General features: G+C 45.9%; 1 protein-coding gene across 1 annotated transcript in view; it reads left to right on the top strand.

Moving 5' to 3' along the window:
* NEMF (nuclear export mediator factor) overlaps positions 1–26,281 on the top strand; it is a 486,031-nt gene that overhangs the window by 412,002 nt on the left and 47,748 nt on the right. Inside the window, exons 26-28 of the mRNA XM_086937289.1 lie at positions 12,562–12,712; positions 13,378–13,455; positions 13,551–13,751. Coding sequence (XP_086793415.1) covers positions 12,562–12,712; positions 13,378–13,455; positions 13,551–13,751 — 430 coding nt within the window. The remainder of the gene's footprint in view (positions 1–12,561; positions 12,713–13,377; positions 13,456–13,550; positions 13,752–26,281) is intronic.

Genomic DNA, 26,281 nt, shown 5'->3' with positions numbered 1-26,281 from the left:
TAATCAACCTTTTGATAAAGAACATCTTTTTGGACAAACTGTAGATGTATCACTGGAAAAGATCCATGGGAGCCTTACAATCACCTTCTAACAGGAGTTCCTTTCGCCACTCATTCTATAGGGGTGGCTCCAAAACTTTATCTAGTCTGGTTATTGCCTGGTGCTTACATGCACTCCACCGAATATTCCTCCAAGGTTGTACCTCATGTCGGAAGAACATCTCACCCTTCTAAAGCAAGTAGTTCTTTATTTGTTGCTAAAGGGGCAATAGAACCAGTCCCTACACAATACCAAGGAACAGGAGTGTATTCCCTCTACTTCCTAATTCTCAAAAAGGACTGCTCTCTCAGGCCTATATTGGACCTCAGAGAACTAAATTCATACATTCAGACGGGCAATTTTCAAATGGTAAAACTCTAACAAGTGCTTCCTCTCCTTAAGCAAGGTGACTTTCTATCCACTCTGGATTTAAAGGACGCTTATTTTCATATTCCACTACACCCTGTGCACCACAAAAATACCTCAGGTCTGTGGTAGCAGGCCAACAATATCAAGTCAAAGTCCTTCCATTCGGAGTGACAACCGCTCCAAGGGTTTTCACAAAATGTTTGGCAGTAGTCGCAGCCCACCTGAGAAGACAACATGTTCATGTCTTCCCATACTTGGACGACGGGCTCATAAAGCCAGTTTGCACAACAGCTGTCTGTGCCACACACAGAAGACTGTGCAACTCCTTAACCAACTAGGATTCACAGTAAATCAGACCAAATCCCATCTCCAACCAACCATGTCTCAAGACTATCTAGGAGCTACTATAAACACACAAAAAGCTCTAGCATTCCCAACTCCAGCCAGAATCAATAATATTCAAAACCTGATGTCTCAGTTCCAGTGTCAACACTCCTTACCAGTTCGAGTATTCATGCAATTACTGGGAATGATGGCATCTTGCCTTTTCAAATTTCCCTACGCAAGACCTCAGATGCGTCCCCTACAGGAATGCTTAGCATGTTACTGGAACCAGGCTCAAGGTCACTTATCAGATCTAGTGTTTGTAGACGGCCGCACCCATTGCTCTCTGCAGTAGTGGAACACACAAAACCTTTTGCAAGAGCGGCCCTTCAGCGACCCATTTCCACAGATAGTACTAACAGCAGACGCTGACAGTTTGGGGAGCGCACAATTCAAGGCATGTGGAGCTCCCAACAGAAACGGCTTCATATAAATCATCTAGAACTGCTAGCGATTTTTCTGGCTTTGAAAGCATTTCAAGTTCAGCTAGTACACAAGACTGTACTAATTTGGACAGACAACATGACAGCCATGTACTACATTCAAAAACAGGGGGGGACACACTCACTCCAACCGTCCCACCTAGCACAGGACATCTGGAGGTGGGCCACCTAGCACAGGACATCTGGAGGTGGGCCATTCATCACAAAATCTATCTCCTAGCACAACACCTCCCAGGAGTAGACAATCAGATGGCAGATCTGCTAAGTCGTCAGACACAGCAAATCCACGAATGGGAACTACATCCTCAAGTTCTCCCCCCATTCTTTCAAATGTGGGGCTTCCCAGATATAGACATGTTTGCCATGCACCTCAGCGCAAAATGCCCAAACTTTGTGTCTAGGTATCCACACCCCTTGTCCAAAGGCAATGCACTATGGATAAACTGGTCAGGGATTTTTGCTTACTCTTTCCCGTCTCTCCCACTCATTCCATTAGTGGTTTCGAAACTCAAACAAGCGTCCCTGACACTAATCCTAGTGGTTCCCACATGAGCACGTCAACCGTGGTTCACAACCCTATTGGAACTCTCAGTGGTTCCTCATCAAAAACTACGTCTTACACCCAATCTCCTCACACAGAGCCATGGAGACATAAGACATCCAGACCCCAGTCAACTCAATCTGGCGATCTGGCCCCTGAAGTCCGAGAGTTTGGCTATCTTAATCTACCGCCAGACTGTATGAATATTATCAAGGAAGATAGACGTCCTACCACAAGTGCCTGCTATGCAGCAAAGTGGAAGCGGTGTGTGATCTACTGTAATACCAACCACATCAACCCGCTTGATGCTTCTGTCCAAACATTATATGCTATTTGTTACATCTACAACGTTCCAATTTAACATACATGTCCATATGTTTACATCTAGCTGCTATAGCTGCATATCTCTTTTTAGAGTACCTGTCATTAAAGCGTTTATGGGCGGACAAAAAAAAAAAGAGTTATTCCCCCATGACGTCTCAACATTGTTCTCACCAGACTAATTGGTCCACCCTTTGAATCATTGCAGAGGTGTGAACTGCAATTTCTCACATAGAAAGTTGCTTTCCTAGTGGCAATTACATCACTCAGAAGAGTGAGTGAACTTTAGGCATTAACTATAGAAGAACCTTTCTTACAAATACATCAAAACAAAGTAGTTCTACGGACCAATCCTAAATTTCTTTGTGAAATCATTTCTGCTTATCATATCAATCAATCTGTTGAGTTGCCTGTATTCTTCCGTGAACCAGATTCAGTAGCAGAACGTGCACTACACACATTAGATGTGAAAGGGGCATTTCGTTATTACATTGAAAGGAAAAAATCTTTCCATAACACAAATCAGATTGTTGTCGCTTTTGTTCCGCCACACAAATGCAATCCTATATCAAAATCGGGTATTGCAAGGTGGATAGTCAAGTGCATTCAAATATGCTATGCAAAGGCTAAACCAACATTAAAAGTTCCCCCTAGAGAACACTCTACACACAAACTGGGGGTTTCTATGTCATTCCTAGGAAATATACCCATAGATGACATATGCAAAGCTGCAACATGGTCTACACCTCACACATTCACAAAACACTATTCTGTGGATGTATTGGCAGCACAGCAAGCTAGAATAGGCCAAGCAGTTTTACGTACACTATTTCAGACCACTGCAACAGCTACAGGTTAGCCACCGCTTTGGCAGATAACTGCTATGCAGTCCATGCAAAAGCTTATGATCTACAGCTCATATGCCTTAAACGGAAAGTGCTACTTACCCAGTATGCATCTGTTCTTGGCATATAGAGCTGCAGATTCAAATGCACTCTCCCGCCTCCCGGGGTACCTATACTTGTTGCAGTAACATCTTATTTAGATACTTGCATTCATGGACATCTCCTTCTTACTACTCTTACGAACTCCATTATCACTCTCTGTGAAAAAACAATCCAACAATGGAGTGGATGCCCATGCGCACTATTACCAAGAGAAGGACTGGAAAGACTTCTTCGAAGAAAAACAAAAAGTGCAAACATCCGGACCTAACACTAGATGGCGATCTATGCAAAAGCTTATGACTCTAAAGCTCTATATGCCAAGAACAGATGCATACTGGGTAAGTAGCATTTTCCTACCCTGGCTTATATTCTGGTACCTATATGGAATACAACACCTTGACCACCAGCAGGGCGGACTCTGTACTATGTTTTGGTCTGAAACCCATTGGTGTGTGGGGCAGCACCCCATTTTCTTCCAAAAGTGGGGACAGGGTCTGATTGACATATTTTTTCCGTATTTTACCTAACAGAGGAAGAAGTGAGATTGGTCGATAATTCCCCAGTTCTGAAGGATCTAGATCAGGTTTCTTCAACAGTGGTCGAACTATGGCATGTTTCTTGGTTTTGGGGATAATCCCTTGTGTGAGAGAGAGCGAAAAAAGTGCAGCTGTTGTAGTCATTGTAGCTTTACCTCCCTGCAATAGGAAATGTGGCAGAACCCGGTCTTGGCGGGAGCCGGATTTAATGTTCTGTAGGATCGAGGTCATGGTTTCCTTACTTAGCCCTGTAAAATGATCTGAACTTGGCCCTGTTTCTGTTCCCAAGCCCACACCGGTTCTTTATTGACCAGCAGTGTTGTTTGAGTCGGTGTTCCCTTGTAAGGAATTGTATATCTTTTCCACCTTATTTTTGAAAAAACTCGTAACTTCTCTCTTTAGAGGAAGGCTGATATGTTGTCTCCTGATCAGTGGAGGTTAGAGAGCGCACCACTTTTAATAGTTCCCTTGAGGAGTTGTGGGCTGAATTGATTTTGTCCTCTAAATACTTAGCTTGGGCTTGTATCATCTCATTGTGGTATTGTCTAATGGTCAGTTTATATTGACTCTTGATAGTTGGGTCATAGTTTTACCTCTTTTGATTTTTTTACAAGTTTTTTTCATCAAGATTAGGTTTACGCTAAACCAAGCTGCCTTTTTCCTGGCTGGGTGAGTTCTTGGCATGACTTTCTGAGAGCACTGTTCTGCTGCACAGTTGAACCAGTCGCCCTATATCTTATCTGTGTCCTCTGGGTTATCTGTCAGGATCTGGCATGGGCTTCCAGGGTGCTGACCATGCCAGCTGGTATAGTTCTTGGCCATTTACTGCCAGCCTTGAAGGGTTTACTGCATGTGGGTGGTGAGTGGGGGTTGTCCGGACGCGGATGGGTTTCAGACTGGCTTGCCTTTGGCACGCCAGCGGCGCGTCCACTGTGCGTCCGCGCTGCATGCGCCATACGTAGGCATTACAGGAAAACAACTAGAGCACTGACCTGTACCCTCTATCTACACGAGGGCAAGTCCTCTCTATGGTGTTCCCTCTCCTGCCCCTCCTGTCAGCCGTTCAGCAGCTGTTTCAGCCTGTTTCAACCTTTACCCTTCATTATGCCTTAGTGGGACTTTAATCTTTTGATCACTTTTCTGATCTGCACTCCTTTTGAGCCACAGCACAACTGTCCTCTTAGGCTCCTTGCCATCCAGACGCCCTTCCATCCTGACCATAACATCTGACCGGAGAGTCAGTGAGCTTCAGGCTTTGTCATCTAAGCCTCCTTATGTAAACATCTTCCCAGACAAGCTGGTTATTCGCACTAGAGTTTACTTCCTGCCAAAATTCTGTCACTCTCTTTTATGTAGGCCAGTCCATCACCCTGCCTAACTTTTACACTCTGCCACATCCATCTGAGGAGGAGGAGCGACTCCACCAACTGGACACAAAAAGATTGTTGCAGTTCTTCTTTGACCGCACAAAAGAGTTCCGGGTGGGAGACCAATTCTTCTACCGGTATGTCTGAGCAAAGAAAGGGAAGGCCATGCAGCAACTGACCATCTCCTGGTGAATCGTGATCTGCATTAAGATCTGCTATGCACTGGCCAAGAAGTAACTACCCGATGACTTGCGTGCTCATTCCACCAGAGCTTATGCTGCGACCACTGCAGTAGCATGCAGTGTTCCGGTCCTGAACGTCTGCAAGGCAGCAATGTAGGCTTCTCTACACATGCATTATTTGCCAGGATAGTTAGGTCCGTCGGGACAGGCACTTTGCTTGTTAAGTCCTGCAGGACTTTTTAGTATGAAACCATTTTGCAGACCCACTTCCGGGAGTATTGCTTGGGTATCTATTCTGAGGTAAGGAATCTGCGGCTAGAAATCTCTATCAGATGAACAAGTCACTTACCTTCGGTAAGGTCTTATTTGGTAGAGACTCTGTCTAGCCACGGATTCATTACCCGCCAACCCATCCTCCTTGCTCTGCGAACAGATTTCTAGGGTCAGGGTTTTCCCTCTTTCAGGGCCCTGGTTTTCCAAACCAGTGATCAGTGTTCTTTGTGGCTCCACACTCCTGGCATGGAAAGTTTTCTGGATACAGTCTTACGCCTAGGGATAATACTAAGGTAAGTAACCTGCGGCTAGATAGAGTCTCTACCAGTTAAGGCCTTACTAAAGGTAAGTTGCTTATTTGTCTGCTTGTGTCTTGGAAATTCCGCATCAGCTTCTGGGAGAGGCCGGCCCAGCAGGCAAACCGCCTGTGCGACTTCAGTGACCACATGCTGTTGTCCCCCCCCCCCCCCCCCCAATTCAAAGGAGATGCCGAAAGGGCAAGTCCACCTATACCTGACCCCATCCGCACATAGCTTTTTAGTGACAACTTTAAAGTCGGTACAGCGCTGAAGGGTAACCTGCACGACATCCTGGAAGGTGTTGTCCTGGAAGCGGATGATTCCTAAGGTCCTTGCTATTTGTAAAACTTCCTTCTTTCCTGAATAGTAGTGGAATTTTACCAGAACACCCCAAGGAATCTATTGTTGGGACTGTCAGGGTTTGTTGCGTTCCGTCCTATTCACCCTGTTGATGCGAACTTCTTAGTGATAGCCATCAAGTAGGTAGGATATCATGCCTACGACAAGGGCATTCAGTTCAACATCAAAGACCTCCTCACTGAGGTCCTGAAGCCTCAAGTTCTCTCGTATCAAACTGTTCTCCAAGTCCTCTAGTTTGTGCCACCTTCAGTTCTGCCTCCAATGTGCCACTTGTTGTCCTCATGAACGAGTTATTTGCTTCCAGACCATCAAATCTAAATTCTGCCTCCATTATCCTTTTGCCCACTGAGTCGATGTCCAAAAAGAGGGCCTGTAATATCGCCTCAAGGTTGAAGCAGAGATTTTCCAGCCAGCTGTCAAAATCATGGCGGAGTCCATCATGTACTTCTGTTTCGATAGTATGAAGGCTTTCTAGTAGGTCTGCTTTCATCAAGGACTTGGCGACTTGGTCCCTGGTAGAGTGGGGCATGACGGAATCCCTACACCAGTCAGGTGATGCAGAGACTGATCCAAGTACGATAAGAAGCTTCCACAAGTGGATTTCTTTTTGTGGGGGCATAGGAAGGTCGGTTGTCCGTACGGCAAACTTTAAAAATCCTAAGCGGCAGACCCCATGCGAAGTGTACTAGACTCATCTGAGTGCACAAGCTCTAGGAGCATCAATCAGAGCTGGAAGGTCGACAACCAGGCAGATCAGAGGTGGCGTGGAGCAGGGGAGGCCCCATGCACAGACTCGGACCCTCACTTTCCCTTGTGGGCAGAATGACAGTGCATCTCCGGCCCCAGCTCACGGCTTCCTCAATCTCTCACGTGCAAGCCACACAACAACGCCTACCATGTTTTTTTGTCCCTGGTTGGTTCAGTGTCTTTAATAGCGCACTGTACGTCAGAATTGTTGGGTGCACGAGGTTCACCATGGTGCTTGGCTTGGTTGCAGCAATCATTTGTCCCCTACAATAGAATGTCCAAGGATTTAGCTGTCACAAAACAGGCAATATGTCCAGACGTGTGATTCATGGAAAACTGGAACCCTTTGCTTAGAGTCCCCAGTGCACACCCCTCCATCAGTTGTACAGGAACTGCTGTGCTAACTAGAGGTCCAACCCAGAGCTTCTGCTTGCCAGCTCTATGGCAGTCACTTCATTCATTTGTACATCATTATTGCGTGGACCCTTAAGCCCAAGCTGAGCATATATCAGGTTTATTTGGTCAGCAACAAGTTTTATTTTATTTATAAATTAATATTTTATTTGGAGATTCAAGGGTCCATCTTACTGTTTCAACGTTCTACGATTACATTTTTTTAAAAAAGGAATGTTTTAGAAGTAGTTACCTACCTGACAATAACAATCTTCAATTGATACTCTGCTTCCTTCATTAATTATTAATATCTTCTTTTATCACCACTTGAAGAACTTTTAATGTTCCCAGTCCACCCCTTAGTGGGAATATTTGTGCAATGGAGGGTTACATATTGTAGAGCCATTTCTGCCCTCGGCACTGTTACCCTCTGTGACAGTAAATAGCTCCGCTGGCCACTACTGCGTTTCGTGGTTTCCACTAAGTACCTGCTTTGACAGTCGAAAGGTTTGCAGAGTTTCGATGTAGGGTTGTGTGACTTACAGCATCATCTGGAAGCATTAGAACTGTCTGGAAGATGCCACTCTATACTACCCTTGCTGTAAATTACTTGAATTGATGGTCTCGCTGCTTTCTTTTTCCAGAACTCTTGCCATTTACTTACAGCCTTAAAAAAATAGTAAATCTGCAGTCTGACATTTCAGTTTGGCCAGCATTGTTCTTTTTTATATTTTTGGTTTTAAAAGTAATCTTAGTGCATGCTTAGCTTTGTCAAATGAAGCAGTTAATGTATTGCAAGCTGTAATGTTGAAAGCTCGCTTTATGATATGACTAAAACATAGTGCAAGGACCTTGCTTGAGAGGTAAGGGAGAAGTGAAAGCTGTAGCACGTTATATATCACACGTGCTCAAGCCTCATCTGGTCGCAGCTACTCAGACATTTTGCCAAAGCAACCTCCAAGGTGTGATAAGGCTGCAAGATCACAAGCTTCACATTACACAGCAGTAGAAAAGAAAGACTACATGTAACGAGGGTCCTCAGCAACCGGCATCCAAACACTTTCCACATAACAATAACAATATACTCGGCAAAAGCTGATAATAAGAACATTGTTTGACTGTGCTCTGGGCACGGTGATTGAAAAATATCACAGTTAGGATCTAAACTAAGCGATAGGCTTAGGTTAGACAACCTTAAGCTATGTTTTATGTTAGGCAACTATTATAAAGTAGGTAGAGTAGCAATGGCTCAAAAAATAACCATGTGTCTTCTGAATAGTCTTAACAGTACCACTGTATTCCTGATGTGAGCCAAAACTTTAGTGTCCACCCAAAGGGGGTTGTAACAAATTATTGGGTAAAACCTGCTGTAATTGTACCCTCCTTTTCAATTAACAAGTGAAAGCCTCATTAAAGGGTATAAGTGCTTGAACACAGACAAAATAAGTTTGAATAAGTGCCCCAAACACTGCTTCCTCAACCTATGCCATACTCCAAGCAGGAAAACTCTTCAGGAAGCGGGAATATCAAACCTGGAAAAACCTGACCCCTTGTATCAGGAATTCTGGGAGTGGTGTTACTTTATCATTTTAATTTGGGGTCTTGCCTCTTGGTGGGGCACTGGTAGGGCTTGATGTATATTAACCCTGAATTGTTAGTGGCAGAGATGGGTCCTGATGTGTTATTTCCTTCTTTGAGTGTATTGTAGTTCTCTTTTCGGGCCTGGGTGCTTGTTGCATCTAATGAAGAGTCCTCACACTGGTTTCCTAGTTGCTCATAGCCAACTTCTGTGTTTACTCTTCAACTTCGTAATGGATTGTACACTTTTTCTGGGAGAGGCCCTTATTGGTGTTAATTGAGACCCCTCCAGTTCCTGTATGAAATATAAAATACAAGTAGAATTCAGGGCTCATATTCCACCACCATACTGTGTCTACTATGGGCTTGATTACAAGTTGCACTGTACTGGAGGGGTGCAAACTCCACACCAGTACCATGCAATTTCAAGTTAATCCTCGTGGAATGGGGAATAACCACGCAGACCCATTTTTCGGGGTGAAGTTATGCATGAAACTCCCAATTCCACGTATACAAACTCTCCCATTTAGCACCTGCAGTTAGCATGTGATAAATGTGAATGCAAGGGTGGAGAGGTTGTCACTTGGCTACCGGATTGCAGGTGGGATTGTTCTAGGCTTCCCACATTTTGTAGGAGGAAGATGAGCTGGGGTTAAAGCCAGGCTGCTGCTGATTTTACCGGGCCAATTTTCCAGGCAGTAAAATCATGCCTGGTGTTCCTGCACCATGAAGATCCAGTGACTCCAGACTAGTTGTAATCTGGTAGAACAGTATTCCACTTTTGTAATCAGGCCCTGTGGAGGAAATTCAGCAGGTTGATTCTGCCCGCTGTTATTTATTTATTTATTTTTATTGTTTTAAAGAGCGCAAACTTGACCCGTTAGGCACCAAGTCTTAGTTCTGCACTGAAAATGTTCACTCTGAACTTCTTCAAAGTTTTTTCTCAGAATCTCTTCCAAAGGTGGAAGAGGAGTATGGAGTTTTCTCCACGGACTGTAGTTCTTTTCATAAGCTTATTGTCCTCGGCATTTCACCTATCGGAGAGGCAAGATCACTGCATCTTCCCATTTCAGCGTTCCTTCCACAAGGGTAATTGGACCAGCAACTTCTTCAACCTGTCAAAAACAGACCTTTACTTCCAAATGGTGAAAACTGGAAGCAGAGTTGTCCTCGAATACACAATTGACTACATCAACCCTGGAAATGTCCTTCCTGCTCATCAATCTGGCTTTCACGTGGGATATGGTGTAAGGAAATGTTTCTTATGTATGGTCATCCCCAGTTCATTTTTTACTAATACCACTGGTTTTTCGACTCTTGACAGTGCACTGAGGCCTGCCAGCCAGACCTCAGTGCCAGTACCCTGGCTCCATCACCTGTATGTTACAATGGCTATACCCAATTAGCATAGGCTAACTTATCTGTAAGTCTCTAGTACCTGGTACTCAAGGCACGTTAGTTATAGAGTCACCTCAGGGATTGCAACACTGGGTTTGCCACCCTGGGTGTGACACAGGTAAAACAAGTCTATCAGTCCACCACTACAGACTGTAAAAGTAGTTTTAAACTGTTAGCAGACTCTACCATTTAAAGCAATGGCAAAGCCAGACCTCCCTCTGCAATATGTGTAAGTCACCCTCAAGGCAGGCCATAGAGCCCAAGGCAGATTGCAGCATATTCCGTGTGCATTGCATGTAGTTTACATGTTCTGGCAGTACAATTGCAAAACTGTCGTTTTTACTGTGGAAAGACTTGGTCACCCCATTGGCGAATACAGGGTTACGCCCTGCCCCCTCACTTGTGCTAACTCCTGAATGGTGTTACCACCAAACTTGTCACTCCAAGGTATCAAATAACTTGCAAAATTTAGCCAGGATGGATTTCCAAGTCAAAATTAGTATAACATGTTTTTGCAAAGTTGCCACTTTTTTTGCTTTCAATCACCTGTACCCTCTACAGTTGTACAAGGAGCCTGTTCCTGTGACAGCATTATGCCATCATGGGGAGATGTGCAAATAACTACCAGGAAAGGAGACACTACGGGCCTTCAGTGGAGAGAGGTGTTACCTCCCCCCTGCAGGAAGCTCCACAACGCGAGCCCCATCAAGTGAGCTTCAAAGAAGAAGCTGCATTTGAAGGGGAAAAGGGTAACACTTAGGCGAGGGGCTGCCCCATTGTCTAGGTAGACAGACTGGAACTAGGGACAGGGAAAGGGAAAATAGTTGTCAACCGATTTTTACCAGGTCGTGTAGCCCCCTTGGTAGCCACACCTCTGTAGTGGGCTAGGAAGCTCTGGATGCAGAGAGAGGGGTTCCGCAATTTTGGGAGTGGGCTGAATGGTTCTTCCTGGAATAGCCAGATAACACACTTCCCTGCAAGTTGTCATCAGAATGGAGGAGACCTAGTAGCCAATTGGCTATTGACTCCGCCTACACTGAGTGCACTTCCTGAGCATAAATGGGGCAACCTTGGTACCCAGATCTCGACTGTACTGGAGACTACCCCGCTGAACTGTGGAACGGGCAAAGAGAGCTGCTCCAACATGGACTGCACCTGCTTAACCTAATGGCTAGCAAAGAAGAGGGACTGTGCCTGCTGTGTCTGCTGATTGAGAAATCATCTCCGGAGCCCAGCTGAAGCAAAGAGACTCCAAGGCTCAGTGGGCTGACCTCCTGTCCGCAGCACACAGGGCTATAACAGCTGAAAAGTTTGCTGGAGTAAGTTGGGAGCCCAGATTCGTCAGATCACCACCGACCGCTGCTGTGCAGCACCAGGGACCTGGACCTGACACTCAAAGTTGCACCAGAGTTTGCTGAGCCTGAGAAAGTCAACTACAGTGCAGCTTTCAACTTTGATGGACGTCATTCCTGTGACCAGGATCACCTCATCATCTTTGTGGACCGAAGTGTATCCCCTGGAAGACCCTTGACAACGTCATGACATCCACAGCATCCTTGAGTATTTTCAACATCCTTCATCCCTTGCTTCAGAACCACTTGCCCTTAAGAATTCATTACAAAGGGGATAAAGTGCCTGGAACTGCCTGGAGCCTGCTTCTTATGTGCAGGTAACTATTTTTGGGGACCTTGCTGGTCCCCCTGACTAGCTCCCTACTGGAGTTAGTCACCTAATGTGACTAAGTGACAGCATTACAACTAGCCCAACTTTTGGTTAAAAAGTTTCTAAGTTTCAAACTTGTTAAATTTGCCAATGCTTGTTCGAGGCGAGGTTGAGTGAAATGACTTCATTTACTAATCCTTGTAAATTCTGTATCTACGGAACCCTCTGGTGAATCTTTTTCGTTGTGGTGTGTAAAAATACATAAAAATACAATCTATTTTAAAAAAATTGGTGTTGGATTTCTTGAATGTCTTGACGATTTCTTCTTCAATTGTTTTCATTGTTTTGGTGCTGTTGGTGCTGTTTAAATGCATGACACTTATTTTTTTAGTAAGCCGGTTCAGAGCCACAGCTACACAGCGTTGAGCTGCAGGTTTAACAAATGAAACTCACTGGTCATCAAACTGCAGCTTCTGACAGTCTAGTGGGAGACTAAAACGATCCAAGGGTGGGAGTAACCTTCTATTTTGTGGGATTTAGATGGTCTGTGAGTATTCTTTTCATTAGGAATTTGAGGAGGGGCAGACCATTTGCCTCAACACAGGGGTTTTGGGTTCAAGTTTACATCTTGATGTTTTTGATTTAAGAAAGAAATTGGTACTGCAGTTTTAGATGGTAGATCATGCTTGTGTTTAATTTAACTCTTCTCTCATCTACACTAGGGAAATGAAGAAGAAGCAGAGACCAAATGAAGGTGAAGAGTTAGACCCATTAGAGGAAAAGACAAAAGATGTTGGTTCTCATCATGCTGGGGGGCATCAACAAAGTGTGAAAGACCTCCCAGCTCAGCTACCTGTGAAGCGGGGCCAAAAGGTAACAAGGGCTGTTGGACAACATATTTCCCCCCTAACTTTGAAAATCTGCTTCTTTTATAAGATTTGTGATGCAATGGGTTGGCTCACGTATTCTTATTAAGTATTTGTTCGGTTTTGTCAAATCTGATTCTTTTCTCTTAAAACCTGTTCTCGCATTGCACTTTCCCAGAAATTAATTAAGGTACCATCACTTTTAGTTCATATTCATGAGACACAAGGTTATGTTCCGAATTGATTTAAGATCTTATTGTGCTATCTTTCCTAGATGGGTCTAAAAAAAATGAATTAAATGACACATGCTAATATACGGATTGCTTCAAAAGTTATTTACAATTGTTAGGGTTCTAGAACTTTGTTTTGGTTACATCTCATTAAGAGATGCAATTGGTCTTTGATAAAACAAGACCAGATCATTGTTCAAGTCAGTGAAACAGAAAGCCCAGTGACCTGTGGATGGGTAGCCTCTATCTTGAGATGTTGCATAGATTTTCAAAACCAAGATAGTTCTAGAGCTACAGGATTTGGCAGAAAGTGTGTGTGTGTTTTGAGTTCACACAATCCACTGCCTTCCTTTTTGGAAGCAAACTGTATTGCGAAATGAAAATGCAGGATTGTATTTGTGTATACTTCAGACCACCTTTACATTGAATTATTGTTTTTCAGAGTAAAATGAAAAAAATGAAAGAAAAATACAAGGATCAGGATGAGGAAGATAGAGAACTTATAATGAAGCTGCTGGGAGTAAGTATTTTGGGCTGCATTGCCAGTTCTCTTTTGATCATATTTGAATCGACTGTTCATCTTTCTTTATATGTACTTGTATGTCTGTTACACAGTCTGCAGGTCCAGTCAAAGAGGAGAAAGTAAAGAAAGGAAAGAAAGGCAAAACCAAGGATGTACCTGGAAAGAAACAGACCCCAAAAGTACAAAATAAATTACCAGCAAATGAACATCTGACAAAAGAGGATCCAAATGCAGTCCAAGTCATAACGAAGGAAGTTGAAGACCTAGCCGTGGAGGATCAGCAGGAGGACAAGGTATGTCATGTATGCTTTCTGACTCCTCTTTTAACAGTCATCAGAATGTTCCGCTGACTGTATGAGGAGTTTATATAGTTCCACCCTTGCCAGCAATGTAGCAAATAACTATAACTGCACCTAGTACACGCACTGAAGCAAGTTACAAAACTTGAATGTTTGGAAATTTGTGCACACTCAAGTGAAAGGCAGTTCGTGCGAAGGGTCCATGACCCAGTGAAAGCCTTTCAAGCAGTCTGATGGAGACAAATAGTATATTGCTTCATGCACAGTCATGATTTATTCAAACACAAAGTTGGTTTTACTTATAGTAAGACCAATGCTGGATGGGTGGAAACCCGTACTCTTAAAGGCCTTTCTTAGGGAGGGGAAGGGTCATTGTAACAATTCCATTTTTGTACACATTTTGTTGTTCCACAAACAGTCATGATGTTAAATGTTAGAGATTGGGTTTCTGGTTGGCAGAGGTATGCAACCTGTCCAAGCAAAAACCACAACCCTAGTCAGGTTAAGTCAGAAACACACTTTAAATTAACCTGTGCTCATCCTCTGGTAGCTTGGCAAGAGCAGTGAGGCTTAACTCAAGAGTTGGTGTGTATTTGTGCATCACTTCAAACAGTAACACTGTGAAAAGACCACAAAAAGACTCCACACTAGTTTAGAACAACAGCTTATATTTTTATGAGTAAAACAAGACCAAAACGTAAAAAATCTAATAAGTAGAAGTCAAGATACTTCTTTTTAAAGAATAAACAGTTTTGTAGTTCTTAGAAACAAGTAGCTCCAACCAGGGCTATTTGGTCACGCTTGACCAGGTCAAATCCAAATGTTGCGGCTGACCGCGATTGATACAGGGACTAGCCTTGGCCGGCTGAACAGTACCATGGATGTGTCAATATCGAGGGAGATGTGAGGAGCAAGGGAGGCGATGCAACATCGTAAATCTCTCAGATGTGGGCGATGTGTCAGTTCTGAGCTGTGCACCGTTGAGGATGCATCGAGAGTCAAGATGCTTGGATCACCGGGGCGATGTGTCATTGTCACCTAACCGCTGGGCTGAAGATGATGCAAGCATCATGAAGTGATGCATTGGTGCAGAGCCGTGCAAAGTCGGAGGTGCGTCGGAAACTGGATACGACATGCCACGCGGTCAGTGATGCGGTGTCTGGGGTTAATGCAGCAGCGGCAATGCATCGGCGTCAAGGGTAATGGGCCATTTCCAATAAGCGTAACTTAATCATTGCGTGGATTTTTACATAATCAGTAATTTAAACTCACTTCCAAGAGGCCCAAGACTGGATTGGCACCACTTGGCGGAGCAGGACCGGCAGCAGACAGAGTGCAAGTGCAGTTTGCAGGTTGAAGAGAGAAGTTGTTGATAATCCTTTGATTTCAGAAAACAGAAGGCAAGCCAACAAGCCCTTGGAGATACTTAGGATCTGTGATGTAGAGATGCAGGTCCATTCCTTCTCTCTCCCAGGCAAGGGGGCAGCAGGCCAACATAACTAAGCAGTTCAGAAAAGTGGCAGTCCCTCCTGCAGCACATCAGTCCGTCTTCCTGGTAGAATGTCCTCAGTTCCAGAAATGTTATAAATTGGTGGTGTCAGAGGGCCAGTACTTATACCCAGCTGGGCCTTTGAAGTGGAGAGACTTCAAATACATGCCTTTAAAGTACACCAGTCCAGTTCTTTCCTACCCTGGCTCCAGACTCACTGCAGGGGGGTATGCAACCCTTTGTGTGGGGACTGAGCAGTCCTTTCAGGTTTAAGTGTCAGCTCCTCCCTTCCATCCTGCCCAGGATGCCCCAATCAGGATGTGGATGGCCCATCAGTCACACATAAGTTCCTTTTGTGTGTGGCTGTCTAGAGGGAATGCACACAACCTGCTGTCACTCACCCCAAACATGTATTAAGAGACCAGCAGAAGGCACCAAATGGTTACATTAAGAAAGTGACAACTTTCTAAAAGTGGCATTTTCAGAATTGCAATTTAAAATCCAACTTGACCATAAGTTGTGTTTTTAAATTGTTATTTCAGAGACACCAAATTTGGGGGTTCTATCTCTTCCCAACTGGAAATTACACATATAAAATGTAATAAGGCAATCCAAAGGTTATCCTATGGGAGAGATAGACCCTGCAGTAGTGAACAACTAATTCAAGAGTATTTCACAACCAGAACATGTAAAACCCAAAAGTACACATTCTACTTTTTAAATACACTGCACCTTGCCCATGAGCTGTCCAGAGACCACCTTAGGGTGGCTTATATGTAATAAAAAGGAAGGTTTGGGCCTGGCAAGAAGGTTAAGTTGGCAGGTCGACATAACAGTTTAAAACTGCACACACTGGCTCTGCAGTGGCCGGCCTGAGACATGTTTAAATGGCTGCTCAAGTGGGTGGCACAATCAGTGCTGCAGGCCCATTAGTAGCATTTCATTTACAGACCCTTGGCACATGTAGTACACTTGGGACGTATAGGTAAATTAAATATGCCAATTGTGGATAAGGCTATGTTACTATGTTTGAAGTAGAGAGCGCATCACTTTAGCACTGGTTAGCAATGGTATAGTACCCAGATTCCAAAAGCCAGCAAAAACAATAAAACAAGAGGTCTGAAGGCAAAATCTCTGAGGAAATCACGCCAAGGATGCCAGGTCTAACACTAAATCATGATCATGTTTTTGGGTATGATTGCAGACCTAATACATATAAGATAAAGAAAGGGGGCCTAACCTAATTGATCTAGAAGTGGCATTAATGAGTAAGAATTTATTGTTGAAGCTTAAGTAGGTAAATAGTTTCACCAGCATTCTGGTAAAAGAGGTATTACATCAAAATGATTGAGCTCAAAATATCATGGCTACAAAAATGTGGGCATGAATATTCGAGGTAAGTATATTGTTTTTTTCAGTATGTTACAAAAATATCAAAATGTAAAATATTGTTTGCTATAAGATTGTAATTTTTATAACGTTGTAGGGAATTCTATTGTGTCTTAATTTCTTTAGTTATTGTGAAATGTAGTTTTATTCATGTATTAACTTTATCGTAATGTTACTTTTTAGGTGGATGTTGGGTTTATTGGGGTATTGGATGGATAATGTTTAATAGTATTTATTCATGTTAATTGATCAATATACTTATGTAATTTTTCAAAATTTTATTTTTACGTGTTTATTTTTAATTTTATTTTTAGGTTGTGGTTTTAGTGGGGTGGAGTGGGCAGTATGTTAATTGATATTAATTAACTAGTTTGTAAATTTTTAAATTGGTATTATGTAATTATAGATTTAATTATTTTTACGTTATCTAAATATTTTTTTGTTTAGGGTGTGAGATTTATTGGGGTATTGGATGGGTTGTATGTTAATTAAAATATACATTCATTGATATTAATTTATGATTATATATTTTTAATTTGGCAATTATTTACATGTTAAACTATTTTTAACTTCTACATTTGTACAAATGTAGATGATCCTGGTATTATAGACAGTATAAATCTTGAACTATCTAATTGGTCTCCACTGATGATACTTTGTGGCGACTTTAATATACATCTAGAGTTGAACAGAGATATATCTGATGTATCTTGTTATCAGGGAGTTAAAAAAAAATCTTTTTTGGCATTACGATCGTTGGTATTAGATCATGGCTTAGCTGATGTAGCTTATGAAAAAAAATCTTTACCCTCTATGTATACGTTCTTCTCCCATCCTCATAAAAAATTTGTACGCATAGATTATTTCTTTCTAAAAAAATCACTTATTTATGATACAAACTTTGAGTTATTTCCACGCATAATATCTGACCATAATCCAATATTGATTGAAACTAAAACTGATGAAATAATTACTCAACCAAGCTCCTGGACTTTTGATCGTAAATTATTACTTGACCCTGACTATATAAATACATTGGCTTTATGGATGAAAGAATTTTTTGATATTAATAGAGGTACAGCATCAATGCAGATTGTCTGGGACACGTTTAAATCAGGGATAAGGGGAGAGACTCTTTCATATACAATTAAAAAACAGAAAATTATGCGTGAAAAGAATGAGAAGCTGTTTCAGAAAATATTATTTTGGGAGAAAGAATTAATCACAGCAATAATACATCAACGACCAACCGGGGACATAGAATCAAGATTGGCAATTAGTAAATCTATCTGTTATGAATTTTTTGCAGAAAGATCAGCAAAACTGATGGCAAGTTATAGAACTCAGATATATGAGATAGGGGAAAATACAGGGAAAATCTTGGCAAATAGAATCAGACAAAAAGAAGTATATAATACTATTAATACAATTCAGGATGAAACAGGTCAAGTTTATCACAAACAAGAGGAAATTTTGGAAGTTTTTCGTAAGTTTTATTGTAAACTATATACACAAGAGGACGATAACTACTCATCTGATATGTGTCTGAATTTTGCCATGGGAAATCTTCTGCCATCCCTCTCTCATGACCAAAAATCAGTGTTAGAGGCTGCAATTACATGGGAAGAAATCGAACTCGCCATAAAGTCATTAGCAATGGGCAAAGCAACCGGCCCGGACTTTATTCCGCTTGAGTTTTATAGGTCCTTTAGTAAATATATAAAGAATGATATGCTGCTTGTATTCTTGGAGGCACAGAAAGGTTTACCTCCAGACTCGTGGGCTGAATCAATAATTATGACGTTTTTAAAAAAGGATAAGGATCCACTTAACCCAGCCTCCTACAGGCCAATATCTTTGATTAATACTGACAGTAAAGTTTATTCAAAAATACTCGCCACAAGATTGTCAAGAATTATACCAACAATTGTTTCTCGTTGGCAGCATGGTTTTATTCCCAATAGAGATACGGCGGACCATGTACGCAGAATTATAGCAATGATGGACTGGTCACAAGCCTCTAATATACCAATAGGAATCATTCTCCTAGATGCTGAAAAAGCATTTGATAGAGTAGCATGGCCCTATCTATGGGACGTGCTATCTATGAAAGGCTTTGGGCCAGGAACAATAAATGCATTTAAGACATTATATAAAAATCCAGTTTCAGTAATAAAAATAGGTCATAACAAATCTGCATCATTTCCCATCCAAAGAGGAACGCGTCAAGGATGCCCGTCTTCTCCTCTTCTTTTTGCTATATATATAGATATTTTTCTTAACCAGTTAAATAGGGAGGAAAGTATAGCTCCAGTACAGCTAGGAGGTACGATATATAGAGCCCTTGCATATGCTGATGATTTAGTAGTGGTCACTAAAGATACTGAAAGAACGTTTTTGAGGATTGAAGAATTAGCGGGCATATTTGGATTTTTTTCCGGGTATAAATTAAATTTATCTAAAACACAAATTTTGTTTACAGGATTAAACCCACCTCCTATTACAAATATAGTCACAGAAGCAGTTTATTTAGGCATTAGATTAACTATACCTATTTCTAAGATACCTAGTATTAATTACATTCCGATTCTTAAAAAGGCTAAAGCAACTTTGGAAAGAATAAACCATTTACATTTATCTCTTCATGGTAGAAACAATGTTTTAAAGATGCTTATATTGCCGAAATTTATTTACTTATTTAGAACAATCCCCTTGGAATTTCCTTTAAGTTTTTTCCAAGAAATTGAAAGAACCGCAATAAGATTCTTGTGGGGTTATAAAGGCATTAGAAGAGCATATAAGAAGTTGATTATACCGAAAGATAAGGGGGGATGGGCCGCACCGCATTTTTAATTTTATTATTTAGCTGCCGCACTTCAATATATGTTTCCCTTAATTGTGGGCAATAAAATACCTATTATTTGGGCACAATATCCAAATATCTATGAAATGGTAGTAGGTATTGATGCGAACTATCATCTGCTAAAGTTCATTGAGCCAAGCTATTATAAAAAAACAAAATTTAAGATAGTGCTGGCAGCATATAAAGCTTGGCGAATTATTAAAAAACTGGTGGGAATTAGGAAAATTACTAGATATACGCCACTAAACTCAAGTCATTGTTTTCCCACTATATTTAGAGATCAGGTGATGAAAAATTGGAACAATAAGGGGATTACTGCTCTTTCTGATCTCTATAATAATTCTGAAATTTTATTTTCTTTCAGTGAACTACAAAGTAACTTTAAAATTCCTTCTTGTGATTATTTCAAATTCTTACAGATTCATAGTTTTTTAAATTCACCTTCCAATATAGAAAGACAAGATTTATCCCCAATCTTACTTATAGATACTCTAAATAATAAAAGAAGAAGAACGGTTCCGTCATGAGCATCGGTTGAGCTGTGCTCATGACGGAACCGTTCCGTCATGACCACGCCCATTTTTGTTAGGGCTCAGCACCCGGCGGTAAATCGTACCGCACGGATGTGGTTAATCACATTTGTAATAACCAACATATGTAAAGCGCGAACAATCACCCGTAAGGGTCTCTAGGCTCTGGGGGCCGTTGGGAAGATAAAGCAAGCTATTGCCCAGAGTCATATGGTGCTGGGCTAATCTGCCACCGGCGTCGGGGATCGAACCGTGATCCCCAGATTCCCGCGTTAGTCACCCTGGCGCCACACCTCTCCCTTTGTTATTATGTTAGTTTTACTAAAGTTGGAATACTAAATCTGGGTCCTGAAATATACGCACTTTCCCCAGTATGTCTTGGAATTAAATTAGAAAATGAAATTGGACCGCCTCGCCCCAAAATATATGTACTTTTGTCAGTGTTACTTGGACTGAGTTTAGAATTGTAAATCTGATGCCCTTTAATATATGTACTTTCCCCACTGTTTGTTGGACTGGTCTTAGAATATTAAATCTGACCCTCCCAAAATATCTGCATGTTCCCATATGTTTGTTGGGCTGAAGGTTAAACAGTAAAGCTGTCCCTCACAAAGTATATGCACATATCTGAAAGAGACACGTTAGTGATAGATTCCTTACCTTAGAATATCCCCAGGCGTCAGACTGGATCCGGAAAGTTTTGCGTAGCAGTACCCTTGCGCGTCGGTAGGCGTCGTCTGCGGCTCCGCGTCCGTCGTCGGCGTCGTGGGCGCCGTGATGACGTAGTCGGAGTACTTAGACGCCGCCTCCGCGTGCTGACGTCCGTTCTTCTTTTTTCCGCGCCAGCCAGCGCAGATCTGGAAAGAGCAGTTCCCTAGTCACTTTTTGACTAAACTTTTGTGATCTTATTTGATCCATTTCGAAGTCTTACGACTCCGACGGTGCCGTTAGGGATGGCCGGCTTCAAGCACTGCGACGACTGCGACCGTACCATGTCGGTCACGGACCCCCACCGCTTGTGCCTGATGTGTTTGGGCGTCGACCATGAGGACGAGGCCTGCTCTGACTGTCGGGCCCTCTCGAGGAAGGCCAGGCGGGAGCGGTCCCGCAGGCGACTCGAGATCCGCCAGTCGGCCCCGCGCCATGTGAGGTCCCGGTCCCACGGGAGGTCGAGGGACAGGTCGCGGGGACGGAGCCGTCACAGCTCCGGGAGTCGGCACCACTCCTCCGGGTCCAAGTTGTCAGGTAAGAAGCATAAGAAGTCGAAGAGACATCATCGCTCTTCTGACTCCCCCCCCGACGCTCGCGCGATGCGGCCGGGGGTTCGGGTGACACCGCCCACGCGGCTCCTCGTGAGTCGCGGGTGCCGCGTCCGGCCCCATACCCCCCGGTCTCTGGACTAAACGCGACGCCGGAGGAGATCGAGCGCTTCCTCATGGCCATGAGGTCCCTTTCTCCTCCGACGGGTTCCACGGCGCCTTCGGGCCCAGTGAACCCGTCTGGGGGCCCTAGCGGGTCGGGGGCTACGACCCCGACGCCGTCGGGTGCTTCGGCCTCGACGCCGCCGGTGCCTTCGGGCCCGGCGCCGCAGGGCTCCACGATCCCGATGCCGCCGGTGCCCTCGGGCTCGGCGCCGCAGGGTACAGCGGCCCGGGCGTCGTCGGTGCCTTCGGGCCCGGCGCCGCTGGGCCCTCGTCGGGCGATGGACCGTCCCCAGTGGACCTTACGACCCCCCCGGGGTCGGTCCGTGTGGTGTCCCCTCCGGCGCCGTCCTCGGGCGGCGCCGTCCCCGATGCCTCCTCTCACTGGGTTCTGACGTCGGGACGACGCCTATCGGCGCCGCTCTCGAGGCCGTTCGGAGAATTTCAATTCTATGAACCCATCCCATTTGCTTCTGACCCTGAATCTCAGGAGATGGGGGACGAGGAGAATTGGGAGGGGTCTGAGGACCCTCTGACCAGGGAGTGTCAGTCTAACATGGACTGGACAGGGGACCTTGTGGAGGCCAGTGGCCTGGACACCTCTCCAGACACTGGATTTGTCTCTCCTCCTACCGTGGTTTCGGAGGAGGGCGCTACATATAGTGTGTGTTGATGAGGGCTGCTAAGGCCTTGGGCCTCAAGCTCCCCGTCGCGGCCGTGAGGACTAACCTCCTCACTGAGGTCCTTAAGCCGCAGTCATGCTCCATGGAGCCTCTGCTGCCGTTTAATGAGGCCTTGACGGACGTTCTTTTGGGCACTTGGTCCAGGCCCGCTACAGGTTCGCCTGTAGATAGGAACGTGGCCAGACGCCACCGCCCGGCCCCGGGCGACCCATGTTTCCTGTCCACCCACCCCACCCCCGAGAGTCTGGTTATCCAGGCCTCTAACTCCCAGACCGCCTTCCCGACGGCTCCTCCCGATCGGGAATCCAAGAGGTACGACGCCTATGGCAAGAAGGTGTTCTCGTCCCTTAGCTTGGGACTGCGGTCTTCCAACACCGCATGCCTCTTGGGCCGTTACACCCACTCTCTGTGGGAAACGGTGGCGGAAGTGCTGCCAGAGTGTCCGTTGGAGGTACGGGCCAAACTCGGCCAAGCCCTACTGGAGGTCCGGGACGCAGCAAAGTATAATATCAGGTGCGGACTGGATACGACTGACTCGCTGGGCAGAGCGATGGCTACGACGGTGGCAATACGACGCCACGCCTGGCTGAGATCCGCCAACTTCTCGGCAGACGTCCAAAATACACTCATGGACATGCCGTTTGATGGCCGTCGCCTCTTTGGCGACAAGGCAGACCACGCGCTTGAGCGCTTTAAGGACTCCAGGGCTACGGCCAAGTCCTTGGGCCTCTCGGCCCCGCGCCAGCAAATGGGTGCCTTTCGCTCCTTTCGTGGCCAAGGAAGGGGCGCCCCCACACGTGCCGCCAGCCACTCGCCGCAGACTGTCGTCCAGCGCGGCGGCGGCCGTGGAAACCGCTGTGGAGGCGGTCGGGGAAACAAGCGGAGCCAGTCCACACCTGCCCCCGCAGCATCCGCCTCTAAACCCTCCTAGTCCGTGTTTTTCGGCCCATGTGACGCCAGTGGGAGGCAGGGTTCGCCATCACCACTCTCACTGGCGCACAGTCACTTAGGACAGGTGGGTGCTGCAGATCGTCCGAAGGGGCTACTCCCTCCCCTTCGAGACGACCCCTCAAGCCATGCCACCGCAACACCACCGCGTATCGGGGGATCACTTGCGGCTCCTGCAGGAGGAAGTGTCGGCCCTCTTGGCCAAGGGGGCTATCGAGCGCGCTCCTGGGCCAGAAGTAGGACGTGGTTGCTACTCCCACTACTTCCTGGTACCCAAGAAGGGCAAAGGGGGCCTACGCCCTATCTTGGATCTGAGGAACGTCAACGGCTTCCTCCGGAAGGAGAAGTTCAAAATGCTGACACTAGCTCAGGTCTTGGCTGCCCTAGACCCAGGAGACTGGATGGTAGCGTTGGACTTGCAGGACGCATACTTCCACATCCCCGTCCTGCCGGCCCACCGGCGTTACCTGCGGTTCACGGTAGGCCTCGAGCACTTTCAGTTTACCGTGCTCCCCTTCGGCCTTACCAGCGCCCCACGGGTGTTCACGAAGGTGATGGCGGTGGTCGCAGCTCACCTGCGCAGGTTAGGGGTTTCAGTCTTCCCCTACCTAGACGACTGGTTGTTGAAGGCGGGATCGCCCCAAGCAGTCGTCAGCCACCTCCAGACTACGGCGGATCTCCTGCACCGGCTGGGATTTTCCATCAATGTGCGGAAGTCACACCTGTGCCCCTCTCAGAAGCTCCTTTTCATCGGAGCGGTTCTCGACTCGGCGCAGTTTCGGGTTTACCCGCCCGAACAGCGGGTTCGGGATATACAGGCCCTGGTTCCGATCTTCGGGCCGTTATCCCGGGTTTCGGTCAGGTTGACGCTGCGGCTTTTGGGGCTGATGGCCTCCTGCATCCTTCTGGTGCATCACGCGAGGTGGCGGATGCGGGCTCTGCAGTGGGACCTGAAGTTTCAGTGGGCCCAGCACCGGGGCAACCTGTCCGACCATGTCCTGATCTCGGAGGGCACTGCGAGACAGCTGCAGTGGTGGCTCACGGACCGCGATTGGGTCAACGGCAGATCCCTCTCCCTTCCCCAACCGGAGCACGTGGTTGTGACGGACGCGTCCCTCCAGGGCTGGGGAGGCCACTTAGGAGAGGCGGAGATCAGAGGACTCTGGTCTCCGGCGGAGTCCCGGCTCCATATCAATCTGTTGGAGTTGCGGGCGATTCGTCTGGCACTGAAAGCATTCCTCCCGTCTGTCCGAGGGAGTGCAGTGCAGGTGTTCACGGACAACACCACCGCCATGTGGTACTGCAACGAACAGGGCGGGGTGGGGTCGTGGACCCTATGCCAGGAGGCTCTGCGCCTCTGGCAATGGCTGGAACATCAGGGCGTGACTCTGGTGGTTCAACACCTGGCAGGTTCTCTGAACGCCAGGGCGGACGAACTCAGCCGTCGGTGCTCGATGGATCACGAATGGCGTCTGAACTCGGACGTGGCGCAAGGCCTCTTTCTGCGATGGGGAGAGCCTTGGTTAGATCTATTCGCCACCGAAGAGAACGCGCAATGTCATCAGTTCTGCGCATTGGAATTTCCAAGGCGGCACTCGCTCAGAGACGCTTTTCGTCGCGAGTGGAGCTGCGGTCTGTTGTACGCCTTTCCGCCTATACCTCTTCTGCCCAGAGTGCTGAAGAAGATCAAGCGCGACGGGCACAAGTTATCCTTGTGGCTCCAGACTGGGCACAAAGGTACTGGTATCCCGAGCTACTCAGTATGTCAGTCGATCCCCCAGTTCGTCTGCCTCTTCAGGAGGACCTTCTGTCGCAGCAGCAGGGGACGGTCCTCCACCCGAACCTGTCCAGTCTCCACCTCCATGCATGGAGATTGAGCGGCGACAGTTGAGGCCATTTGACTTGCCTCCTGAAGTTTGCAACATCATTCTGGCTGCCAGGCGTCCCTCCACAAAGACGGTATACGCCTGCAGGTGGAACAGATTTGTGGCATGGTGCACAGCAAAGGCTGTGGATCCCCTCAATGCCCCTCTCTCTGAGGTTCTTCTCTTCCTTTATTTCTCTTGCCCAGCATGGCTCTGCTCTGGGCACTATCAAGGGCTATCTTTCGGCTCTTTCAGCCTTTCTGAGGCTGCCTGACCAACCTTCTTTGTTCAAGTCCCCTATCGTAAACAGATTCCTGAAGGGCATCACTCATACTTTTCCTCCTGTTCCCTTCGTGATGCCTCAGTGGGACTTGAACCTGGTTCTCACATTTCTGATGTGCGCTTCCTTTGAGCCACTTCACAACTGTCCTCTTCGCCTTCTTTCCTTGAAGACTGCCTTCCTGGTAGCCATCACCTCTGCCAGGAGAGTGAGTGAGCTCCAGGCTCTTTCTTGTAAGCCTCCTTTCCTTTCAGTCCATCCGGACAAGGTTGTTTTGAGGACTAGGCCCTCCTCCTTGCCTAAGGTGGTCACGGCCTTCCACATTGGGCAGTCCATCACATTGCCCACCTTCTTTCCGCCTCCGCACCCCTCGAGAGAGGAGGAGAGGCTCCACCGTCTGGACCCAAAACGTGCGCTCTCGTTCTATCTGGATCGCACACGCCAGTTCCGGGTGGATGATCAACTCTTTGTTGGGTACGCGGGCGCTAAGAAAGGGAAAGCGGTGCACAAGAGGACCATTTCTCGATGGATCATCATGTGCATCCAGGCGTGTTACTCCTTGGCTAAGAAGGAACCACCTGTTGGGCTGAGGGCTCATTCCACTCGAGCCACGGCCACTACAACTGCCTTGGGCTGCGGTGTGCCCTTGCAGGACATTTGCCAGGCAGCTACGTGGGCCTCGTTGCACACGTTTGCGAGGCACTACTGCCTGGACAGTAAAGTCCGGAGGGATGGCTACTTCGGCCGTTCCGTTCTCCAGGACTTTCTGGTGTGAATATTGGTTCGCAGACCCACCACCACGGGGATGGTATTGCTGGGGTATCTATTCTAAGGTAAGGAATCTATCACTAACGTGTCTCTTTCAGATGCACAAGTTACTACTTGTGTAACGATATATCTGTAAGAGACATTAGTTAGTGATAGATTCCTTACCGACCCACCCATCCTCCCCGTTCTGCGAACCGATATCTAGGGTTAAGGTCATCCCCTTTCAGGGCCCTAGTTTCTTGGCACCAGTGTCGGTTTTTGTCATGGCTCTGCGCTTCTGGCGCGGAA

Source organism: Lissotriton vulgaris, chromosome 9, assembly GCF_964263255.1.
Source record: "Lissotriton vulgaris chromosome 9, aLisVul1.2, whole genome shotgun sequence".
Classification (NCBI taxonomy): domain Eukaryota; kingdom Metazoa; phylum Chordata; class Amphibia; order Caudata; family Salamandridae; genus Lissotriton; species Lissotriton vulgaris.
The sequence above is the reverse complement of the archived record's forward strand: the minus strand, read 5'-3'. Positions and strand labels throughout refer to the sequence as shown.